This window comes from Vombatus ursinus, unplaced genomic scaffold (assembly GCF_900497805.2).
Source record: "Vombatus ursinus unplaced genomic scaffold, bare-nosed wombat genome assembly UNPS02010193.1, whole genome shotgun sequence".
NCBI lineage: Eukaryota > Metazoa > Chordata > Mammalia > Diprotodontia > Vombatidae > Vombatus > Vombatus ursinus.
Window position 1 is genome coordinate 6,482,389 of NW_020949971.1, and position 21,102 is coordinate 6,503,490.

The window sequence follows — 21,102 nt, forward strand, 5'->3', positions numbered from 1 at the left end:
ACGGAAGTCATCATGGCCATCACGAAATCACTCCCTCCCTCCTCTAAATCTCCCCATCTTAAGCTCCTCCCCACTTCCCTACTTCTGCAAGGGCATCGCAATGTGTCTTGTTATCTAACTCATTGTGGACTCTTCAATCTCCAGCCACCACAGCCAACCGGTTATCAAGTGTGAGCTATTCTACATCCAGAGCAAGCCCCCATGCAGCCCCTTCTTTCCACTCACAAGGCCAAGCCAACATCCTAGTACGAGCCTTAATGCCGCCTTGGCTGGACCAGTCATGACTTCCTCACTGGTCCTGCTGCCTCTCGACCTCTCTGTCTCTCCCTCTTTCTGTCTCTGCCTGTCTCCCCTCTATTCTGTCTGTCTCCTTCTCTCTGTCTCTCTCTCTATCTCTCCTGCCCTGTCCGTCCCTCCCTCCCCCTCTTCTATCCTCCAGCAGCTGCCAAATTTATCTTCCTAAAGCACAGGCCCGACCATGTCATTGCACCACTCAAACATCTTCAGTAGCTCCCTATTGCCTCCACGTTACAATACAAATGCCTCTCCGTGGCACTTAGAAGCCTGCCATCTGGTTCCAACCTATCTTTCCTAAATGATTTTGCATTCCTCCCCTCCATCTGTTCCACCCGTCGCTCTTAACTGGCTAATTTGCTATTGCCAAACACAGGAGCTTGTGCATCAGCCTTTCCCTTACCTGAGATTTCCCCCTTCCTCACTCCCTCCTCACTGCTGCCAGGGATGAGGATAGCTATGAGAGCTGACGGGGACCAGGCCTGTGTTGTCATGGGTATCTGGAATTCCTAAATGAAGGAACTCCCTCTGCCAATGTGCTTTGGCATCATCTCTGCAGCTTCTGTTCTTTGAGAGGCCTTGGACAGGCCAGTGCCTAGCCCAGGGCCCCACAGGCTGAGCATGTGACAGATGAGGGACTTAAACCCTGGCCATCCCTGTTGCCAAGGCTGTGTGTCTCTATCCACTACACCACACTGCCTTTAGCTTACATTTACCTTGCTTTGAAATTTGCCAAGCACTTTACATACATGATCTCATTGTGACTTCACAACAGCCTTATGAAGAAGATGCAACAAGTAATAATCTCAGTCAGACAGTCAACAAACATTTATTAGGCACTTGTTATATGTATGTGTATACATATATGTGTATGTGTGTGTGTGTGTGTGTGTGTGTGTGTGTGTATGTCAAGGAAAGACTTTTCCTCATCTCTCCAGCTGTTGATGGGCTCTCTCTTCAGATTACTGTGGAAATACTTATCTGTTACCTCAGGAATTGACCAGTTGGGATCAGTCACTGAACCCCTCTGTTTGCTTCAGTGTTCTCAACTATAAAATGGGGATGATAATGGACTTTGTTTGTCAGGTTCAAAGGAGATCATATACGTAAAGGTCTTAACTTTGCCTAATAAATCCTTTCCTTCCTTCCTTCCTTCCTTCCTTCCTCCTTTCCTTCCTTCCTTCCTTCTTTCCTTCCTTCCTTCCTTCCTTCCCTCCTTCCTTCCTTCCATCCATCCGACATGCTTTTCTTTTCCAGTACAAGGCAGGTTCTTTGAAAGGAAAGCTATCTTTTCCTTTTGTCTTTCTACCCCCAGCTCCTTGTACACTATGGGCTTTCCATAATTGCTTATTGGATGGGGTTCTCACCATCCAGGAATGGAGTCAGAGTGTGCCCTGTAACATGCAAATGCTACCAAAGAAATCCAACACCGTCCACATGGCTAACCTAGATCTGAACAGTTCATTTACTAGGAATAGGAACATCCCAATGTGCTTAGGGGCTCAGGGACAACCAGTTCTAGGTCAACATACCTTCAAAGACCTCTGCACAACATTGACAAGACAAACAACTTTGAAAGACTTTGGAATTGGGATGAGTGCAATGAGGATGCACCATTCCAGAGAAGCCATGATGAAACTGGCTTCCCAGCTCCCGACAGAGGGGAGATGGACTTGTGATGAAGAAACAGACATACGTCTTTGGCATGGTCAACACAGTGTTTTTAATAGTACGTATTTGTTAAAAGGTTTTTGTTCTTTCTTTTTCAAATGGGAGAGGAGTGGGAAAGAGAGAAAATAAATGCTTGTTAATCTAAATTTTAAATTAAGAGCAAAAGGAAATAATCTCAACAGTAGATAACCTGAAATCACTTACATCTGCCTTTGAAATGCATTCTACATATTTTGTTACAGAGTTGTATTTCCTAATTATTTTTAGCTTAGGATTTTGATGATTTCCCTCTGCGGCCAACATAGTGCAGAGAAGAGGGAACAGCATCAGAGAATGTGGCTTCGTATCCTAGCCTTGCTATGTATGTTTGTGATCTTGGGTAAGTCACTTCTGCTGTCTAGGTCTCAGTTTCCTCATCTGTAAAACGAGGTGGCTAGGTTGGACAATTTCTACATCAAGATCCCCGAGGCCTGTTGGATGGAATCCTCAGTGACTGGACCCACTGCAAATTCAGGCTCTTTATTGGCACCATCACTCTGGTTCCATGATTTGCCTGTTTCCCTTTCCCCTGAATCCTTCCCCAACCCCTCTTATTCTCAGTAGATGACTTTACTTCCTACTTAATGGATGAGGTGGGAAACATCTCCAAAGACACAAGCCCAGGTTGTCTTTGTATTTTTACCCATCATCTATCTCCCCTGGCCTTTGGTCTCAGAAGAAATGGCCTCTTCTCCCTTTCAAAGGGTAATGTCTTCACCCATGTGACTGGTCTTTGAGAAAGAGGAGGGTAACCAGGATGGGGAAGGGCCATGTATAGGTTGATTAGAGGTTCTTGAAGATTCCTTCCAAAGCTAACATTCTGAGATCTCATGCTTCCTCTTTTCTCCAGGCCATTGTCCATTAATTCTTTCCCCTTTCTACCTTTCCAGTCTTCTTTCATCTTACACCCTCCTCCTTCCTGCTGCCATGTCCTCTGCAATCCCGTGACACTGGCCTCCTTGTGTCTCTTCACACAAGATGCTCCAACTCCTGACAGGGTATTTTCACTGGCTGTCCCCTCACACCAGAACATTCTCCTCCCTCCTTTCTGCCTCCTGCCTTCCTTTAAGTCCCAGCTAAAATGCCACTGTCTCCAGGAAGCCTTTCCCAAGCCCTCTTGATTCTAGTGCCTTCCTTCTGCTGGTTATTTTCAATGTTTCCTGAATGTAACTCATCTGCACAGAGTTGTTTGCAGGCTGTCTCTCCCATTAGACTGTTCTTGAGAGAAGGGGCTGTCTTTTCCCTTTCTTTTTAACCCTAGTGCTTAGAACGATGCCTGGAACATAGTAAATGCTTAATCAATATGTAATGACTAACTTTCTCTTCCATGTTCCTGCCATCTTAGGAGCAGGACACTTAGGGAAGGGAAGGCGTGGAGGATCCTGCCACGTGAGATTTTCCCACCGGTGGACAATTGGCTGGTATCCATATCCTGGGGCCCACAGATGGGCCCTTCCCCTTCAAATGGGGGAAGCAGGCTGTCCTGAGAGAAAATATCATCTGTGGGAATGAAGAGAATATGGGGAAGAAAGAAGAAATAGTGAGGGTAGGGAGAGAGCGCCTTCTAATTAGATGGCACACACCGGTAACTTTGACTTTGACTTTCCAGGTTTTAAATATAACAATACGTTTACCTGAAATCACCTAACCCGAGGGATTTACAGCAGGCCAGGTATGCTATCCAATCCCCCTTCAAAATAAACAACTGTTTGCTTAAAACATTTTCCAATGAAACGACTGCAAAATGATGATTGTTAGGAGACTAACACAAGGGGATGATAAAAGGTTTATTATGTTCTTTAGGCCCTGGAACATTTTTACTGTAATCTGGCCTTTTAAAAATTCTGTGTGTCATCAGCTCAATCTGAAAAGAGCCGTTAGAAGGAAAATCAGGGACAGGACTCCAGTCTCTAAAAAGAGGCATGATTACATCCAACTACAATTCCAAAGCAGTGAGGTGGGAGTGTGTGTGTTACCTACTTCTTGACCAAGAGGTGAAGGAAGGAAGACACATTTTCAGAAACAATCAGCGTGGGACTTTGTTTGGCTTGACTACCCATATTTGTTACACAGGCTTTGTCCCCCCCCCACCCCCCCAGTGGAGCAGGGAGCTCAAAGGTGAGAGGCGACAGGGATAGGGTAGCTAGAGAAAAAAGAGAATCACTAAGACATTTTTTTAAGGTACTGCTGTGGATAGATCCCGGGTCCTAGAGTCAGGAAGACCTGAATTCTAATCCAGCCTCAGAAGCTTGCTAGCTTTGTGACCCTGGGCAAGTCACATAATCTCTACAGGCCTCAGTTTTCTCATTTGTAAAATGGGATAATAGCGCAAACCTCTGTGAGGATCAAATGAGATAATATTTCTAAAGTGCTAGCACAGTGCCTGGCTCACAGCAGGTGCTTAATAAATGCTTATTTCCCTCTTTCCTTTGCCCTCCTTCCTTCATCGTAAGAGGAGCAGGCAACCTGAGGAGGAGGTTTCAGTTCAAGTCAGATCACAGACTGTGATTTGGAAGGGCCCTCCCCAGACGCGGAGAGGTCATGTGAAAGTCAGGGGCAGAGCCAGGACTCAGAGCCAGCCCCTCTACCGTCCCAGGCCATTCAGACCACATGCACATGGCCAGCTTCTCGGGGGTACTGTAAAGTCCCTTTTCACATGTGCTGAGACTTGCTATGAACTGGGTTGCGAGTTCTAATTGTAACACTGAAGGCGGGTGACAGGGCAGGTTCCTCACCAAGGTAGCCAACAGCTAGCCCTTCTCCAGTCCCATAAGCCCTACTGTCGCTCTGAGCCTGACCAGCAACAGATTTGAGCTGGACAGGAGTCACTCACACAGTGAAGTGTCTCAGGACTGTAACAATGAAAGCAAGTAGGACACCTGGGTATAACTGCTGGACCTGGAGACACTAACCAACTGTGTGACCCCGGGCCAAGTTACTCTCCTCTGCCTGCCGCAGTTTTCCCAACTCTATCAGAACAGCACCTACCTCACAAGGTTGTGGTGAGGTTCAGATGAGGTATCTGTAAAGTGCTTAGCACAGTGCCTCGCACACAGTAGGTGCTTGATAAATGCTGTCCCTTTCTCCTCCTCGGGCAAATCACTAAACCCCTCTGAACCTCAGATTCCTCATCTGTGAAGTGGGGGTGATAACAGCCTACTTCAAGGGTTCTTATGAAGATTAAGTGAAATAATATATCCAAAGTCCTTCTTCACAAATCTTTAAATACTGGACATACAAAGGTTAGTTATGGTTATCAGGAGTATTACTAATTATGGGCATTACTGTTAATCCCAATTTGGGGACCCATCAGAACCATGGTGATTCCCCTTCCCCACCAGAGTCCTTCAAATATTTGGGGATAGCCATCATAATTCCCCCCAAATCTCTTCTCTGGGCTGAACATCTCCCTTTCCTTCAAGCAAGCCTCATAGGGGGCTAGTTTTGACTCACCTAAATGATCTCTGAGGTTCCTTCAAATTCTGAGATAGTTAGGGGGAAATGGGCTTAATTTGGAGTCAGAAGACCTGGATTTGAATCTTGGCTTTGCCATTCACTCCAGGCAAGTCACTTTAATAATAATAATAATAATAATAATAATAATGATAATAATAATAATGCCTAGCATGTATATAATAATCTAAGGTCAGTAGATCCTCACAACAACTCGGTTAGGTGGATACTATTAATTCTCCATTTCATAGATGAGGACACAGGTTGGGGTCCAATGAAATGACTTGTCCAGGGTCACATACAAATCTGAAGCAGGATTTAAACTTGGTCTTTCTGAGTCCCAAGTCCAGGGCTCTACCAGCCATGTTACCTAGTTGCCGAGGAGACTCAGTTCTCAGCTATACAGTAAAGGGGTTAGATGAGACGGCTTCTGTGATGTCTTCCAGTTCAAACTCTTATGATTTAAATCTACGGCATAGGTTTCAATTCGGATTACATTTCTCTCAGCTTATTAAAGTCCTTCTAAATAGCAGAAATAATTAGGACTCTTTTCTCTCTAGTCCTGACCACGCTGCTTCTCCTGACCTTGTTTAACATCACATTGCTCTTCGGGGTGATGTATCACACTGCTGACCCATGTTGAGTTGGGGGTCCACTAAACCCTCCAGATCGTCTTCAGTGAACTGCCAGCTAGCAATACCTGCCCCTGTCTTGCTCTTGGGAGGCTGATCTTGTACATGGGCTATGCCTTTAAAGCTATCTCCGGGCACAATGGATAGAATGCTGGGCTTGGAGTCAGGAAGACTCATCTTCCTGAGTTCAAATCTGGCCTCAAACACTTACTAGCTGTGTGACCCTGAGCAAGTCACTCAACCCTATTTGCCTCAGTTTCCTCATTTGGAGAAGGAAATGGCGAACCACTCCAGTATCTCTGCCAAGAAAACCCCAAATGGGGTCATGAGGAGTCAGATAAGACAGAAAATGACTCTTCATCGTCATCATCGACAACACCAACCAGGACTTGTATGATAACAAAGAAGGTGGGTTGGTGGGTTGGTCAGGAGGTGAGACTGCTGCACCAGTATCCTCCAAAAGTGAACACACCGAGGAAAAAGCCTCCAAATATCAAGATGTTGTGTAAAGGGGGAAAGGGAGAAAGAAAGGGAACAAGCATTTATTAAGCACCTTCTGTGTGCTAAGTGCTTTACAAATATTATCTCATTTGATCCTCACAACAACCTTGAGAGTTAGATTCTATTATAATCCCCATTTTACAATTGAGGAAACTGAGGCAGATAGCTTTGAAGTGACTTGCCCAGGGTCATACAGCTAGTAAGTGTCAGTGTGGTCAGAGTGGATAGAGTGTTTAACTTGGAGTCAAGAAGACCTGGGGGTCAAATCTTGTCTTAGACACCTCCAAACTGAACTGACTGAGCTGAATCACTCAGCTTCTGGAGGCCTCAGTCTCCTCATCAGTAAAATGAGGGGATTTAATGTGACGACCTTAAAAGTCCCTTCCAGTTTGAAATCTACGATCCTATGGGAAAACACGGACAAGGGTGGCACTCTGTGGACAGGTATGGAAGGGTGGCGATCTGCCTCGCTGGAGGGGGTAGCTACACCAAGGGAGGTCACAGAATCCACAAGAGTAGAAGTGTTAAAGGCCTGTTCTCCCTTCTGCCTCCCTCCCAGCCCCCACCCACAGCCAACAGAGTGTGTGAAAGCATACAATTGCTTTCCTATGCGTGCCATGGTTCCAAGCTGAGCTTCTCCATAATAACTGTAATTTACATCCAGCCAACAGAAAACAGGTGTTTTCAGTCATCCTAGCCTCCGGCCGGGTGTCTCAGCTCTGTGTGGTGGGGAATGTGCACAGAGTGCTCATTGTTTCTCCAAACCCTCCCTCCTCCTTCTCCAAAAAGGATTATACAAGATTGCCTCACTCAGAGGGACAATGAAGGGCCCCCAACAAGAACGAATGTCTTCAGGGTCACTGCCGAAGAGTCTCTATGAAGAATAATTATTGAAAAAAAAAACACCCAAACATTCATCTCTGACATTTTCACAAATTAAGCTATACTTTAGGGGCAGACAGCATTTCAGAAATAGGTCACCTGAACCCACAGGGAGGGAACTGAAAATCCTGGCATTTCCTTCCCAAAATATGAATCTAATCTGGCAAGAAAAATAGTTAGCCCAGCTTTGAAAAGAAGACATTGCCCCTCCACCCGAGTTCAAGAAGAAATCAATCACTGGGTTTAATTTAAAATGAGCCAGTTACGGAATCTCAGCGTTGGGGGCCATCTGGTCCAACCAGTTCATGAACAGGAATCCCCTTCTATACCTCCCCAGAACAAGCAGTCATTTATTTAGCCTGAACTGAAAGTTCTCTGGGGTGTGAGGACTTGAGGAAACCCATTTCATGCTGGGAAAGTTTTAATTGTTGGGATTTTTTATAATACCCATCTGGCTACTCACTCCATCTACCCATTTGTCTTAGTTCTGCACTTGAACAGTGGGCCAAGGAAACCATCATGTTCCTGCTTGAAATGCTTCCATATGGGTATCACACAAAAGCCAGGGTGAAGAAAAGTCATCCCTGAAGACTTTCCCTTTATCACCTGGGCCTCCTGCATTGTTTACACAGTTCCCTTCTCCTCTACTTCTGGAACCATGATATGGTCCACCCAACTTTGCCAGTGTTCCTGAATGAGGGTGGGGGTTGCTCTATGCCCCTGGACCAAGGGCCCCTTCTTGAGGACCACTGCCCTCTGGGTGTCAATTTCTTAATTAGAATGTAAGCTCTATAGGGGGAGGTAACCGTGTTCCCAGAACTGAGCACGGAGCTTAGCACATAAGAAGTACTTAATAAATATTCATTTTGTTACCTTCATGCCATACCATTGCTTCCACCCCCAGTCTCTGACCTGGAACTGCATGTAGATACTGCCTCAGGGCCCCCACACCTGAGTGGGGACAGCTCACCATCCCTAACCTGAACTGTCTGTACCCACTCCCACACACTTTTTGTGAGTTGGTAGCCTGGGGAAACTGGGGGAAACTCTCACCCTCTTACCCCACCACTTGGGATCCTTGGGAGCAAGGAGGCCATAGTGTACACCTGGGGCAGTTGGTATTAATTTCACCCCCAAGTGGATTGGTCTGGGACCCAGCTGTGGGCCCTTCGGGCAGGAAAAAACATGAAAATAGTATTTTTGACTTTGGTGGGGAACTAGGATCCCCTCCTTGAGAGCATTTATCTGCTTTTCCCTTCTTTTTAACCTTTTTGTCACCTTGGGAACTATTTTTTGGGGGCATTTGAATATGTTTTGAGAGAATGGTCTATTTGTCTGAACCCTTAGGTTCTGAGTGACCCACATCACCAGATGTGCAATGGCGCCCAGGTCTCCACCATCCTATTTTCTGGGCATCTTTGCACCAAACCAACAAACCTCTCTCCCTTACCCAGCCCTTGTCAATACATTCCCTCTTACTCTGAGAGCAATAATCAAATCATCACTGCCATACCCAGAAAAGACATCTTAGTCGCTTCCACGGAAGCTCTAATCTCCTTCCCAGGCCCTTATGAGACCAAACCTCCTCTCCATGACCACCCCTTCCCTATATGTATAACCTTCCTCTATTAGAATGTAAGCTCCCTGTTGGTAGGGGCCATATTGCTTTGTGTCTCTAGCCCTCAGCTGTATCTTGCACATAGTACACTCACCTGCATATGTGTACCTAGCACATGGTAAGTGCTATAGTAAATGTTTCCTTCCCTCCCTCCTTCCTTCCTTCCTTCTTTCTTTCCTTCTTTTCATCCTTCCTTCCTTCCTTCTTTCCTTCCTTCTTTCCTTTATTCCTTCCTTCCTTCCCTCTTTCTCTTTCTTTCTTTCCTTCCTTCCTTCCTTCCTTCCTTCCTTCTTTCCTTCCTCATAAATACTCAATGGATTCCTCCTACGGAAGAATAACACCACGAAGAAGATTTGACCTTATTCTTAAAGCAAATTTTTAAAAAAAATCAAAGAAAGTCACAGTATGCTAGAGAGAGAAGGAACCTAAAGCAGCTGAGGACTTCTTAACAGCTGATCATTATGATTACTGTTGCTATTTTAAATGGAAGATTGGGCAGAGTTGAATCCCTTTGGTCCTGGAAAATCTCTGCTGTCCAGCAGACATTGGGTCACAACATTCATCACAGGAGACAGCAGGCATTCTCTCAACTAAGTAGAAAAGATTCCTCAGAGTAGCAATTTGGAACTATGGGCCACCCAAGCCTCTCACTGTGTATACCCTCTGAGTCAGCAATAACACTACAATTTGGCCCATATTCAAAGAGATCCAAGAACAAAAAAAAAGGATCCATGTGTACAAAAGTGGCAGCTCCTTCTGTGATGACAAAGATCTGGAAACTGAGGGAGTGCCTGTCCATTAGCTGGAGAATGTCAGAGCAAGTAATGGCATATTAATGTAATGGAATACTAGTGGGCTGTAAGAAATGATGAAGGGTATGGTTTTCACAGAAACTTGGGAAGACTTGTATGAACTGATGCAAATTGAATAAGCAGAACCAGGGGAACAATTTATATAATAACAAACACATTGTGAAGACAAACAACTTTGAACGACTTAGGTACTCTGATCAACACAATGAATAACCATTATTCTAGGGGCCCCAGTGATGAAGCATACTGCCTATCTCCAGACAGAGAGGTGATGGATTCAGGAGAATGAGACACAGATATTTTGGGAGGTGACCAATGCAAGAATTTCTTTTGCTTGACTACACAAAGAGGTTGTTTCTCTCTCTCTCTCTCTCTCTCCACATACATACACACACATACACACACACACACACACACACACACATACACATTAGGGAGAGGGAGGTAGGAGAGAAAATAAAATTGTTGTTCATTAAAAAGTATTTTTTTTCATAAAAATAGAGCAAAGAGAATGCATCTGTTGGTAATTTTGAAGCTTGCAACTTCCTTTAATGTTACATCCACAAAAATCTGTTTCTCTGAATTTTTAGGTCCCTCTGAGATATGGCTTAGACTGTTTAGCTTCACAAACAATGGAAAAACTTTATTAAATAACTGTGTGCTGTGACAGCTGGCTCTGCTCTGGAGTGGACATGGCTAGCATTAAGACATTTAGGATCTGAGTTTCATAGATTTAGCTTTGCAAGGGATCTCAGAAGTCATCTCATCCAACCCTCTCATTTTACAGATGAGTGAAATGAGACTACAGGGCAGCTAGGTGGCACTGCAGTGGATAGAGGGCCAGGTCTGGAGTCAGGAAGACTCATCTTTCAGAGTTCAAATCTGGCCTCAGACATACTAGCTATATGACCTTGGGCAACTCACTTCACACTGTTTGCCTCAGTTTCTCCATCTGTAAAATGAGCTGGAGAAGGAAATGACCAACCACTTGAGTGTCTCTGCCAAGAAAATCCCAAATAGGGTCACAAAGAGTCAGACACAAATGAAAATAACTGAATATCACAACTAAGGCTCAGAGAAAGTGACTTGCTCAGGATATGTATATGTGTAGTGGGTAAAAATGGGATTTGAATCCAGCCCTCTGACTTTAAATCCAACACAATTTCCACAGCAGTAGTCTAACTTGAAGATCCCTATAGGGATTGCAAACCTGTTTCTACCACATATGACAAGTCAGTGAAGGCTAAATTGACTGATTCTGTCCTCATCCCATGTTATGACAGAGGACTGTTGAATGTCGGTGCTGGATGGCACCTTAGAAGTCATCTGGTCCAACCCCTTCATTTTACAGATGAGGACATTGGAGCCCAGGGAAGGAAACTGACTTGTCAAAAGTCACACAGATGGTAATTAGGATGATGGAAACTCTGACTTCAAATTCAAGGTTCTACCTCCTCTGCCACCCTGCCATGATGACGGAGTGGTTGAAGATGGATTAAGTCAAACAACCTACTCAACCTACTCAACCGGTTCTCCCTCTTTTTGAGAAAGGGTGAGGGAAAGAATCTTCTTTCTTTTATCATGGTCCATTACCAAGAAAACATGGGAGGATTTACATACTGAATAGCAGAAAAACAGGTACTGGGCAGGGCTAAGTACTGATTTCAGGGTAGCAGTTGGCCTTGCTACCTGCATCTCTGAAATCACTTTGTCATCATCACATTGGATCAAATTAGTAGTTAAAAAAGCGACATGTCTTGAGTTGTGGGATAGAGGAAAGGGCATTAATTTTAGAGTCAGAGAACCTGGTTAAAATTGTGGCTCTGCAACATATGAATTATATGACCTCATGCAAGTCACTTAACCTCTTGGGACCTCAGTTTCCCCATCTATACTAAGCTGGCCAAGCTAGAAAGCTTTCAGGTACTGATCCAGTGATGGCTACATGTCTGTCATGTAGAAGTATTCACCCTTGATCAAACATACTTCACCACCCTTCCTCCCTCCCTACTATAAAACACAATAAAATCCCTTATTAGGGTGCATCCCTCTACTCCCTTATGGTCCTACTAACAGTCCTATCTTTCTGAGCCAAAGTGCCCCTCCCTGGCTACCTCTCCCATTTGGGGATTTGTTTCTCCCCGTAGAAGGCAAGCTCCTTGAGGGTAGAAGCTATATTTCATTTTGTCTTGACTGGAGTATGAACTCCTTGATGGTATAGACTTCCCATTTGTACGCCAAGGGCTTAGCACAATGCGTGCCACAAAGAAATCTCTTAATAAATGCTTTTTCATTCATTCGTTCCAGGGTGGCATTGCATTACCAACAGCTGCCTCACAGTATCTTATACACAACAGGCCCTTAATTAATGTTTGTTGGATGGCAATGGATAACTCTGCTGGATCCACCTAGCTACATTCTCTCTCTGTCTCTTTCTCTCTCACACACCCACATGGACCCACACTCGCCCAACCCATTCCCGACATGCCACAAATGCATGCCTAAAATTAGCAACAATTTCAAATCTTTGGGGGAAAAAAGTTCTACCTGGTCTATTTTCCTTTTCATTTAAAATTCATTGAAACCAGCTGAGAAGTCAGAGGGATGTCCACAGAATAGACTTTACTAAGGATCTACAGAATATGAAAGGATTCTCTTCTAAGTCACTACTGTTAGATGGGTGTGGTTGAAATCAGGTTGAATGGGGGAAATAATAGCCTGAAATCATTTACTGAGCCAAGGTGATAGCAGTACCAAGGATAAAGACGCAAAATGATGCCTGGCCTGATTACAAAGAAGACTCACAATGTCCCTGCTTTGTTAATTTCGTGTAGTTACTTTCCTGTATTTTGACAAAGTAAGAAAACACCTCCTGTGCTTCAGGAAGCAAAGCGAAGCAGGAAACCCGTCAGTGCCAGACAGCACATCAGCTCACCTCATCCCTGTGGTTCTTGATGGGCATACAGAGAATGCTCTGGGTCCTGTAGCCTGTGATTTGGTCCACTTCCGCATTGAACCTTGGATCCTACGAAGAAGAAATAAATTGAATTAAATAACCTGCTGGTACAAAGATGGATTTCCTCTTCTGGGGTTTACAAGATTAGAAGAATCTAACCTCCTCCTTATCTCATTAACATGAGGAATGATTCTGGCACTGGAAAATGCATCAAAATCAATCAATTGATCTCCTCTTTGACAGCAAGAAACTTAAGAATTAGTTTTCAAAGTTTTGGGAAATAGAAGCAGTCATAGACAGAAACAAATGCTGACAAATATGACTTGGAAAAGCCTGAATCCACTCACCCAGCTGGCCCCAGGCACAAGGACTGTTTTGAGTTTCATTCAAAATCCGGCAGTTCCCAGCTGCTAGCCTCCCAATCCCCATCTTCAGTTAACCCTCCCCGCCTTTAATGCTGGGTCAACACTCAGGAGGGAGGCAGCCAGCATGGGGTACTAGAAAGCACGATGGCACAGTCTGAGGACCTGGATTCAAATTCCACTTATGCTTCTCACTGCCTATAGACTATAGTCTATAGCCTATATAGTGACTCTGTGTAAGTCACCTCCTCTCTGTGGATCTCAGTTTCCTCATCGAGAAAGCAAAGGGCTTGGACTGGATGGTCTCTGAGGACCCTTCCAGAGCTCTCCACAATTAAGCACATGTGCCCACATCCCTTTGTAGCATCGGTTTCACTCACTAAACATTTAAGCCTTTCTCTTCACGCTTGACTAGGAACTAACTGAGGGCAGAGATTTTGTCTCCTAATTCCAGTCCTCCCTTCCCAAAGAGCTTTGGAAGATGCAGAGAACATGGTGAATTCTTGTGAGACTCTGCTGACAGAATGGACCAGAGCAGAGAAGGCAGGTGACCAGAGGGAGGGTCCATACTATCGTCACATGAGAATTCATTCATTCATTCAACAGGTATTCATTAAGTGCCTATTAAGGGTAAGGTACGGGGACACCAAGTCAAAAGAGAAACATTCCCTTTCCCCAAGGAACTCATATTCTACAAGGACAGGAGATTTAAAGCTGGGGTCTATGAACTTGTTTAATATTCTTCTAACTATTTCATTATAATAACTAGTTTCCTTTGGAATCCTATGAATTGCATTTTATGTATTTATAAATATGATTCTGAGGAGCCCATGGGCTTCACCAGCATGCTCAATGGGTCCAGGACATAGAAAAGATTAAGAACCCCTAAACAAGGAAGATACAACATATGAACAGATAATCAAAGTCACTGTCCCCCCTTCATACATTCAGCTTCAAAGAAGCACCTTTGAAAGGCTCGAAACATTCTCTGATACTATAGGATCATTGGGACAGAACTATGGGGGGCCTCAAGGTCAGCTAGTTCAACTCCCTTATCTTACAGCATAGGAAACCGAGGCCCAGGAAGGCTACATGATTTGACAGGTAGCGACTAGAAGAGCTGGGATTCGAACGTTGGATTCCCAATCCATTGCTCTTTCCACTATGGCAACGATGCATCCAACGACCTAGAAACATTCTACTAATTCTTTTGGAACTGCCTTCAGAGCACACTCTTTGAACACAGATGCCCTGATACTTTCTATTCCATTTTTCTTCTTCTCAGCAGTGTAGCACAGCGGACAGGGGGCTGGACTTAGAATCAGAAGCCTGAGGTTCAAATTCTGCCTCAGATAACACTTGTTATGTGACCCTGGGCAAATCAATTAACCTTTCTATGCCTCAGTTTCCCCATCTGTAAAATGAGGGGGTTGGACTCAATGACCAGTAAGGTCCCTTCCAGACCTAGATCTATGACTCTATGTGTGTCATTGGACAAGTCACTTGTGTTCTTGGTGCCTCAGTTTCCCCATCTGTAAAATGAGGGGGTTGGCCTCAATGGTCCCTTCCAACTCCAAGTGTAGGAATCTGTGAAGAGTAGTGTCTAAATTTGTCAATACCTCACTACCTATCTCTCCATTGTCCTTTGGGTGCCTGTTTTTTATTTTTTCAGAGATCATGCTTTCTCATGATCTATACATTTCATTCTCATTACTTTATTGTCATATCTTATGGAACTATTAAAATTAACTTGAGCATTTTAATATTTAATATTCTTGCACTGAGGTTCTAGGCACACATTCCTCCATTATGAGGTTCTAGGACTGTTAGGGTAATTTTCTCATGGGAGTTCTAGCGTCTCTCAGCAGAAGCTGAGGGTCACAACCTGTTGCGTGGCAAAAACAAGGAAGTCTCACAAGACCTCTCCTTTGCTGACACGCAGCTCCCACGGTTGGCTCGGCTCTCCTCTCACTGGGAGAAAAATCCTACTCATACCCCTGACACGAGGCTGCAGGTGTCCAGCAGACTTGGTGATTGGCTATCACGTGGAGATCATGCTTTGATCAGGTGTTTCTAGGGATATAAAAGAAAGCTACTAGCACTTAATAATAAACGGAGCTTCTGCCATCTTGCTGTCTCCCGCCTCCTCAATGCGCCTCTGGGTGAAGAGTATGGAGCTGGTCTCATGCTCACCACTGCAGCGGCCGCGTCATAGGGCCTCGTAGCCGTAGGCTCTCAGGGGCCATTCGAAGATCCCAGTGATGGACTGTCACCCCAGAATCACTGGAGCTAATTTGGAAGAGCCATCCCCAGGTGGTTCCTAGGTGGTGAACCGTTCACCAGTTACTACGTCCTAGAAGGACAGGGATCTTCATTGTTAAAAGGAGCATCCACCTACATGGGGTGAAGGCCCTTTAAGCATGGAAGGACCATACTCAAAACTCAAGAGCCCTTTAAGGATGGAAATACAGGAAGGGTGAACATCAGACTAAGGTTTCTGAGTTTCTGTGTGTAGTACCCAGTGTAAAATGATTCACATATTGCACATTCAGGGGGAAAATGGGGGAAAACTTGATAATAATGCTAACGATGGCTGATATTTCTATAACACTCACATATCTCCTCTTAGCCTAACAACAGCCCTGGGAGGTAGGTTCCATTTAGCCTCGTTTAACAGATGAGGGAACTGAGGCGGAGAGGAAAACACCTTGCAGAGGGTCCCATAGCTTGTAAGTAACAGAAGCAAGATCTGAACCCAGCTTTCTCTGGCCAGCACTCTATTTACTACGACATGTTAACTCTAGACATCTAGAAAGGTTTTATTTAAATATCTGAGATTTTCAAGAGCTCTTGGAAGAGAAAGCGTGGTACCCTGGATAAGGTACTAGACTGGGAATCGAGAAGATGTGGGTTCAAATTCCACCTCGGCCACTTACTAGCTGGATGACCCTGGCACTTAATAAATGTTTGTTGACTGACTTCACCTCTGTCTCTCAGTTTCCTCATCTGTATAATGAAGGGGCTGGATACAAAGACGTCTAAGATCCCTTCCAGATCTCCAGGGATGATCACATTTACAGAGTAAGAGAGAATTCTTAATAAAGAGAGTCCGCTTGAGCACTGCCCCTGCATACTGAACCACACATTCCTCTGTCCTTGCTTTCCCATGACTCACATCTATATACCCTCCCTGGAATGACAATGGTGTCAAATCTCATAGAAAATATGAATATAGAGGGGGGACTTTTTCAGGAAAACATTCTACACCTTATATCAGCTCCATGGACTCAAGCTGTTCCAGGCACCAGCACATCCCGATTTTGTTTCAATACCTTTTGAATAAAATTCTCAAGTAAAGATATCTGAATTTTTATTCCAATTTAGCTCAACCTCAAGCCACAGTGTTTGAGAAAGTCACTAATTAACATTATTATGGCTATTTTTCAATCTATCATGTGAACAACTACCTTCCAGTCTTTACCAGATTTGGCTAAGGCCAAGAGTGACCTCAACATTCAACGGTTTGTTATGTTAATCATTTAGATTTTCCCATCTGACAATTTACGGTCTCTGCCACTTCCTGGTTCCCAAACCCCCAAAGACATGTATTTGTGTTTAAGTTTCAAGCATGAAAGATAAATGTTTATAGGATCATGAGATCAAAACATTTTCAGAGCTTGAAGGGAACTCCGATGTCGGGTTATCCAACCCCCTCACTTTATTCAAGACCCAGCAGAGGCCCAGGGAGGTAGTGTCTCTCTCAAGTTCAAATTGGTAATGAGGAACCCAGCTGGGATTTCTAGTTTGAAATTCTATGAGGGGTTGGGGGCAGGGGAGAGAGACTGTTTATGACCGTTAGTCTTTCGCTTGAGGACGGGCACTGTTTAGGTCAACTTAGGATTTGCTTAGAAGCTGTTCATATAAACTACTCAAAACAACACTAATGAATCATTTCCACATTCTTTCTTAACACTGCAAGTGGATGGACAGCATCCAGCTGGGTTTCCAATCATTGCCAGGCTGTATAATGTGTCCACGGTATGTCATCAGCAGTCATGTACTGAGCTGGGAGCCTGTGTGTTTTCCTCTAAGGTTGGATATTTATTTTATGTTCAAGCATGTGTATGTGTATTCACATAGATGTGTACGTATTTATGTATAGATATGTAAGTGTATGTATAGAGGGATCATTGAACAAGGGTGTGCTAAGTGCTGGAGATAAACAACAGCAAAATGCACAGAAAAACAAACGATCAAAAAGTCCCTAGTCTCAAAGAGCTCACGGTCTAGTGTGTGTGTGTGTGTGTGCACATGCGCGTGCGCTCAAAGCCTCCATTAAAGAGGGCTCCCAGGCCAACCAACTCTTCATTTCCCATGAGCTGCTGCACTCCTTGGACTGGACTCCACCATGCCCCTTAGTGACAGGAAGCTTTCTCCCCTTTTCTCTCTTCAACTTTTGTTTGTGTCTTGTCTTTCCCTGGGCAGCAGCTAGGTGACCCTGTGGATAAAAGTGCCAGACCAGACTCTTGCCGAGTTCAAATCTGGCCTATGACACTTAGTAGCTGTGTGAGCCTGGGCAAGTCATTTAACCCTGTTTGCCTCAGTTTCCTCATCCGTCAAATGAGCTGGAGAAGGAAATGGCAAACCCTTCCAGTATCTCTGCCAAGAAAACCCCAGACAGGGTCACAAAGAGTTAGACACGACCGAACAACAGCATAGCCTAACCTGTCTTCCTCCATTAGATTGTAAGCTCCTCAAGGGCAGGGGTTGTGCTTCTTTTTCTTACTTGTATCCCCAGTACTTTGTATAATGGCTGACCCCATAGTAGGTGTTTAACAAATGTTTACTGACTACACACACACACACACACACACACACACACACTCACACTCACACAATCCCAAAAGTCTTAATGTGGTTTTTAGGCTAGTAAATCTTTAATTGACTTGTAAGTCTTTTGTTTTTACATCATCCTTTTAAGACATAATTCCCCCTGTCCCACAGCTCACCAAATGAACACTCCCTGTAACAAAAAAAAGTAGCTGTCAGTTCAGCAGTGACCATGGAAAGCATCTGCAGCATTATGTACCCACACTCCCTTTCTCAAACCAAAGGAGACAAAATACTAATAATGATAATGATGATATAAAGACAGGAACAATAATGCTAATAATGATACTGACACTACTACAACTACTAATAATACTAATGATAACAATACCTACCTCACAAGGTTGCTGTGAGCACTAAAGCAGGTAATAAGCAAACCTTAAAGGCCTACCAAAATCGAAGCTTCCCATCACCCCCTACTTTCTGAGCATGTCTTTACCAAATGTCTTGCTACCTTGGGGAAACCTCAGCTCTGGGCTACCTGCTCTCCTGCTTGATGCCTTCTTGCCCAGATGACAGTTTCAGGAAAGGCCCATCCGTGCTTTACCTCGCTCCCTGCACTCCGGGCACCTCTCCTTGCCCCCTTCTCCTGTGCTTTCTTTTCCAAGTCTCTCCTCCACCTCTCCTCCCCCACTTCTGGGACCATGAACCAAATGAACCCTGCCACTGTTCCCGGATGGAGTGTGCAAACCAACCTCTCTGACAGCTCTTCTCACTATTCCTGTAACCTCATCATTCTGATGACTTTCCTCTCACTCTCTTCTCAGGCTCTTAAGATCTGGCTCCCCACCTCACCCTTTTACCCCAACAGCTCTCTCCAAAGTTACCAGTGACTTCTTTATTGCCAAATCCAACAACCTTTTCTCAAGCCTTGGGTCTCCTTGACCTCTCTGTTGCCTTGGACACTGGTGATCACTCTCTCCTCTTTGAGACTCTCTTCTCTCTAGGTTTTGAGGACACCCACCCTTCTCTACTGGTTCTTCTCCTACCTATCTTCCTTGGCTTCCTTCAAGTCTCAACTAAAATCCCACCTTCTACAAGAAGCCTTCCCAAGCCCTCTTAATTCTAGTGCCCTCACTCTCTTAATATTTCCTATTTATAGTGTATATAGCTTATTTATACAGATCTGTTTGCTTGTTGTCTTCCCAATTAGATGGTGAGCTCCCTGAGGGCAGGGACTGTCTTATGCCTCCTTATGTATACTCAGTGCTTAGCATGGTGCCTGACACATAGTAGGTGCTAGATAAATCTTTATTGACTAACTGACCAGACCAAAGTGCCTCTTTATGGCTACCACTGCCCTATATGTGTTGTTACCCCCATTAGAATATAAGATCCTTGAGGTCAGGGACTGGCCTTATTCTTGTATTCATATCGTTAGAGTTTAATACCATGTACTCAACACATAGTAAACATTTAGTAAATGTTTTTTTCATTCATTCACGTTCTGTTTCCTACAAGAAACTACCTCAATACCATAATACTGTGCTCCACCCTCAGATCCTGCTCTGGGGCCCTACACACCTGATTAGAGAGAGCTCAACATATTTAGTCTGAGCTGGACCCATTCCATGACTTTCAAAGGTCATCTTTATTCATTCATTCCATTAGTGTCTTAGTACTTTCTCTTCTACCTCCAAATTTTACTCCCTCCATCTCCATTCCCTTAGCCCCCACCCTACTTCCAATCTTCACGACTTCTCACTTAGACTATTGTCATAGTCTTGTAAGTGGTCTCTTCATCCCCAAACCATCCTACACGTGGCTGCCGGATTGACCTTCCTAATCAGAACAGGCTGGCTCAAAAACCTTAGAAAACCAATTCAAAAAATCCAACTCCTAAGGCTGGCATCCAACATCTTGGTCCCAGCTTAGGTCTCCAGACTCACCCAATACTACTCCATTTTGCTCCAGAAAGACAGGTCTCCTTAATTCTCCATGATTGCAACCATCCTCCATGCCATTTGTGTAGCCTCTGCCTTGACTATCCTTTCCCTCCTCCACTTCAACTACTATAAATTCTACCCTCCCTTAAAACCCAAATCAAACGGCCCTTCTTCCTGGAGCCAGCCAGAAGCACCCTCTCAAGCCTGTGAGCTATCGGAGTATCTGGAATCTCTTAATCACTTTTGCGTTCTACTCCATATTATGTTTATTTGCATGGATATCTTAGGGAGGTAGTATGGTGAAGTGAATAGTGAGTCAGCCTTGAAAACAAGAAGACCTGAGTTTGAGTCCCATCTCTAGCATATTCTGGCTATGTGACCCTGGACAAGTCACTTAACCTCCTAGTACCCTAAGTTACTCTACAAGAATACAAGATGCAGAGTGTGCAGACTTCTCTTGGGAGATTGAGTTTCCAAAACTCTGAGGTCTAATCCCTATCTTATTTTCCCCTACTAGACTGTAAGCTCCTTGAGGGCAGGGTCCATGTCACATAAATCTTGGTATTGTTCTCAGAGTCCAGTACTTTATGCACAGTGTGTCCTCGATATACATCTAGCAACAACCAGTGTTCTCATCATCTTCCCAAAGAGAGAAACACCACAGCCATGGGCACTGTGTCTTGAGTGGTCCCTGCGTGGTCCAAAGTACATCCCACTGTTGTATCCCATCAGTGTTAGAGTTAGGTGGTACAGTGCATAGAGTGTTAGACTTGGATTCAGAAGGCTCTGAGTTCAAACGCAGCCTCAGACACTAACTGTGTGACCCTGGGCGAGTCATATAACATCTCTGAGTCTCATTTTCCTCAGTTGTAAAATGGGGATAAATATAGGACAGGTTACCTTCCAGGGCTGTTGTGAAGCTCAAATGAGACAGCATTTGTAAACTGCTTCCTTAGCACTTAGCAAACCTTCAGGTGCTATATAAATGCTAGCTATCGCTACTATTATTATTAATTGCTGTTGCTATTATCATTCCTAAATGAGGAAGGGGCATACTTTCTACTGTACCATTTTTTAAGTTGACGCTAACACTCTTGGCGGGGAGG

At 44.4% G+C, this 21,102-nt stretch overlaps 1 protein-coding gene across 4 annotated transcripts in view; it reads right to left on the bottom strand.

The window, feature by feature from the left end:
• Positions 1 to 21,102, bottom strand: part of PDE5A (phosphodiesterase 5A) — a 186,235-nt gene that overhangs the window by 127,404 nt on the left and 37,729 nt on the right. For all 4 annotated transcript variants that reach the window (XM_027853712.1, XM_027853715.1, XM_027853714.1 and 1 more), the window contains exon 3: positions 12,838 to 12,927. In XM_027853712.1, coding sequence (XP_027709513.1) covers positions 12,838 to 12,927 — 90 coding nt within the window. The remainder of the gene's footprint in view (positions 1 to 12,837; positions 12,928 to 21,102) is intronic.